General features: G+C 33.1%; 1 protein-coding gene across 2 annotated transcripts in view; it reads left to right on the forward strand.

The window, feature by feature from the left end:
* Window positions 1-3,215, forward strand: part of LOC107623527 (uncharacterized protein DDB_G0284459) — a 3,766-nt gene extending 551 nt beyond the window's left edge. For both annotated transcript variants that reach the window (XM_016325843.2, XM_021114991.1), the window contains exon 2: window positions 947-3,215. In XM_016325843.2, the coding sequence (XP_016181329.1) occupies window positions 996-2,798 (1,803 nt within the window). In that variant the 5' untranslated portion in view covers window positions 947-995 and the 3' untranslated portion in view covers window positions 2,799-3,215. The remainder of the gene's footprint in view (window positions 1-946) is intronic.

Genomic DNA, 4,543 nt, shown 5'->3' on the forward strand with positions numbered 1-4,543 from the left:
TGAGATTGGTGTTTTCTTCAGAACCTCCCTTGATTCACTTTTCTCTGTTTTATTGGATTGGGGTTTTCTTTTGTGGGATTTTTAATCCGATGGTTATTTATGTATTCAGTGCTTCATCGATTGGTATTGTGTATGGTGGTGGAAGAAGATAAAAATAAAAAAGCTTGCTTAGTCATTATGATTGCAATGGTTTTTGTGATGTGGGGTCATATATGTCTTGTGCTGAATATTAATCAGTATATTGTGGTGATGATTTTGCTTTTTTGGGTGAATATTATGATTCATTTGTTATTTGATTTTGATTACCTCAAGATGCATGATTATGGCTATCAGACTGAATTTGTTTGCAATTCATATTTCCATTGTTAATGTGCTTTATGAAGTACCCTTCTATTTATTTGTTTTTTTTTTTTTTAATCGTTATGATGATCAGTGAAAGCTTACAGTGTTGTACAATTATTACACATAACATAAACTTTTTTACCATTTGCGGCATCTTGATTTTTCCTTTTGGGTGTTCTGATGATTTCATTTACTATCTGTATTTGTGGCTTTATGATTGGTTTCTGCTGCATTTACTGTTTCCTGTTTTTAATTTTTAGTTTCTATAATGACAATAAACACTTTTGTTAGTGTGGTTACAGTGGAGAAGAATCAATCAGATTGAAAAAAAGTAGACATTTCTTTGGTGATGATTTTTGTACACTTTTGTTTAGAGACATTGATTTTGAGTTTAAATTCAGAATGAGTTCAGAGTGGTGTTGTCTTTCACAAGTTATTCGTATCTGTATGTCTTTTATTCCATGACAAGGCGCAATAATGTTGTTCGATTCATGTAACCGACACCACTTAGTTGTTGGTACCGTGTCTTTAGATTTTATTTGCAAGTTTTAATCAGTAATTACCTAACATTTGGTTCTTTTCTTTGCTTTGTTTCGAGTTTTAGGATCGTGGTCGTGAATAGTGTTCTGCTCATTTGTGTATCTTGCTCCGATATGATGGACAAGGAAAGTGAAGAATTGGCATTAACCCCAGAAGTGACTAAGCCGGATACGGTTGAAACAAGAAGGTTCTCTTCTGGCAAAGGATCTTCTGGAAATAGCACTGCAAAAGTTGTTCCTCGTTATCTCCGAGCTTCAACTGGTTCTTGTCATGATTTTTGTAAATATGGGAGGAAGCACGAACTTGAAGGGAATGAAAGGCGTTCTATACCTGATAGAGCTACACGAAAACAACTTTACCAGAGTTCTCAAAAGAGTATTGGGGGGATAATGACATCGGTTGCCAAACTCAGAGGGTCACTTGATTCAAGGTTGCCTTTTGTCAAACTACAAGAATCAATTGATTCCGAGCATGACATTTCCGATACTGCTGGCACCAATAAGCATGGACTGTCAACAAAATCATTCGACAAGGAAAAGCAAATAGGGAATGATGCTCCGGAAAACTGGAAGAAAACATCGTTGGTCAAGTTCAAACCCTCCCTCCTGAAATCCCATACATCTCCATTGGCAATACAGGAAATTTCAACGACTGCAAAGGAGGTGAAGCCTTCATTGAAATCAACTTCTCTCAAGTTGGAAACTTCACCAAAATCAGCTTCTAAGAAGGTGGAAGCTCCATCAAATTTAAGTTCCAAGAAGGTGAAAGCTCAATCAAAGTCAATTTCCAACAATGGGGAAACACCATCAAGATCAGATTCCAAGGTCAAAACTTCATCAAGATCAACTTCCAAGCCGGTGGAAACTTCGTCGGAGGCATCTTCTTTAAAGGGTAATAAGGACATGAAGTTGTCTGAAAAACGGGTAACTTCTTTGAGCCCAGACTCTGCCACAAGGAACACAATTTCAACTATGAAATCCTCGAAAAGCTTTGGTAGCAAAATGAATAGTGAGATCAAGATGGAAAAGGATGCAGCCTCTTCCAAAACAGCTTCAAGAAAATTGATAGCACCAATAAGGACCCCAGTGTCCCCAAGACCTTCTCTTGTAAGAGTTGCAAGTTTAAATTCAAGAAAGAATAAGAGCCTGAAAATCGTGTCTCGTCTTAAGAATCAGCAGAATGCCAGAAAAGTTGCACCTGAGGAATCCAACAATAATGACAATCAGGTCGAGGAAAAAACTCTGTACGTTATCAAGATGGAAAGTGGGAACAAAACTTTGGAATCTGATCAAAATCCAAGCTATGACAATGAACCATCCCTTCCGCAGATGTCACCACCAAACCCTTCACCGCCTTCAACTTCTGAATCTGTATCCCAAGAAGATCAAGAGGAATCTGACTATACAAGTAGTGAATTCGAGATGGATTCTTTCTCAAGTAACCATGAGCTTGAAAACATGGAAAATAGGGAGACTTTGGAAGTTGAGAAGGGAAAGCCGACAAAGGGTGGGATTGTGTGCTCCGATGATGCGGCCCAAGTGCTGAAATTGAAGTTCAGAAGGGGAAAAGTTGTCGATAATCAACTTGAGAGAAACACTCCAAGGAGGCTAAAATTTCGGAGAGCAAAACTGTTGGGGGAGAAAGCAAATCTTAAGGGTGGAAGGAAAAGCCTTAAAGGACTAGATGAAGGTTTTGCTGATGGAGCCGATGCTACAACTGGTCCAGAGAAGGTTGTCTTGAGACATCAAGATATGCAGGACAAGAAAGATGCTCAGGGATTGTTCAATAACGTGATCGAGGAAACGGCGAGTAAACTAGTCGAAGCACGGAAGAGCAAGGTTAAAGCATTGGTTGGTGCTTTTGAAACTGTAATCTCCCTACAAGAGAAGAAACCTCCTGCTAACACTGTCAGTTGATGATGGAATCTGGATAGACATTTTCTTGCTTTTTTTCTTTTTTCTTTTTTTCTTTTTGTATAAAGAAAATGGTATGAAAATAAGACTAAGTTTTTGGTAGTAGATTCGAAGCCAATAAGCTGAAGTTATTGAAGAAATTTAGAGATAGATTTTTCCTTGAACTGTGTCTTTAGAGGCTCAGCATGCAGAGTTTAAAGGGTGATTTTGTGTTTGAAACTCATCTTAACGTGCATCATATACTTGGTAAGCAAAACTTTTCATCTTACTTTTGATGAAATCCATACATATTGTGATTGAATTTTATCTTTTGTTTGGAAAGTGTAAAACAGTACTATCAGTGATTTTGTACTATTAACCAAGGAGAGGAAAAAGTGCTTTGAACTTGTGATGATTTCAATTAAGAGTGAGAGTTATCAACAATGTATGTCTATTTTTGCTGAAAACAATAACAATCCCTTCAATCTATTTGTTTCCATGTTTAAAATTCTAATTAGGGAAAGCCTAGTTATGATTTGATTGTTAGAACAAGATGATTGATCACTTGGAAAATGAAGTATTGAAGCAAGGAAAAGTTGCTTTGATTGTCTCTTGGAAGCTGGCATTTTTTTACCCTTTTGCTTTGATAATTATTTTGTTCCCCACAATAGAAAAAGTGATTCACATAAATCTCAGTGCAAAAGAGGTTCCTCTTTTGAGATTGTGTGTGTGAGGTGCAAACTAAGTTTGTTTTTTGTTTTTTTTTTCTTATTTTGGTGAGTAAATAGACAAATTTACACATAAAAGAATTTGAAGTGAACAAAAATACACGTAAAAAATTTCGTAAATATCAAAATATACATAAAAGATTATTTTTAATAGACAAAAGTATTATGTTGGTAGTAAAGATTTGATATATACGAATTTTTGGTGTGTACTTTTTGTCATAAAAAATAATTTTTGGGATGTGTTTTAATATTTACAACTCTTAATATGTACTTTTATTTATTTAAAACTCTTTTACGTGTAATTTTGTCTATTTGTTCTATTTTGATTTAAAAACTAAGGGCTCAATTCTATTTTTTTTTTAATTTTGATTTATGAAAAGTAGTAATATTAATGTCTGGTATAATTTTTAAAATTAAATTATAGCTTTTTAAAAAATTATTTAAATGTTTATAAAAAAGTTAAAAAAAATAATTCTTTTTGTAATAAAAAGTTTTTTAATAATATTTTTTTAAAATAAATATTTTTAAAACTAACAAATCAAATATAAAATAACTTATAAATAAGTTATTTTTAGTATAGGTGAATCATTGATTAGTATGAAACTTAGGTAGCCAAAGTTCATCAAACAGAAATGAAAGACAAACAGTCGGTTTTTGCACTTTTGCATATGTTTCACTTAAAAGAGGCTTAATTTTATGGTTGCTTATGTTGCTGAATTAGTTTTAGATAAAAGAGGCCTTATCCTTTTTCATTTATTTGAGGTTTAAGATTTAAAATTAAATTTTTCTTTTTTATCGTTGATGTTTTTTTTCTCCGTGATATAAAGGGAGATGTTCTAGTTTTAATTAGAAAATTTAGATCAATTTTTTAATCATGTAAAAAGAAGTGGGAATAGAGTAATTCATAAATTAACTCAATTTACTCTTACCAATGATAATGTTAAGAAGATAAAAAAAAATTATTGTTATAATAATTAATAAATATTAAATAAAATAAATTTTAGCTGTTTTTATTTTATTTTTTTAACCAAACATTTTCGT

This window comes from Arachis ipaensis, chromosome B10 (assembly GCF_000816755.2).
Source record: "Arachis ipaensis cultivar K30076 chromosome B10, Araip1.1, whole genome shotgun sequence".
NCBI classification, from domain to species: Eukaryota; Viridiplantae; Streptophyta; class Magnoliopsida; order Fabales; family Fabaceae; genus Arachis; species Arachis ipaensis.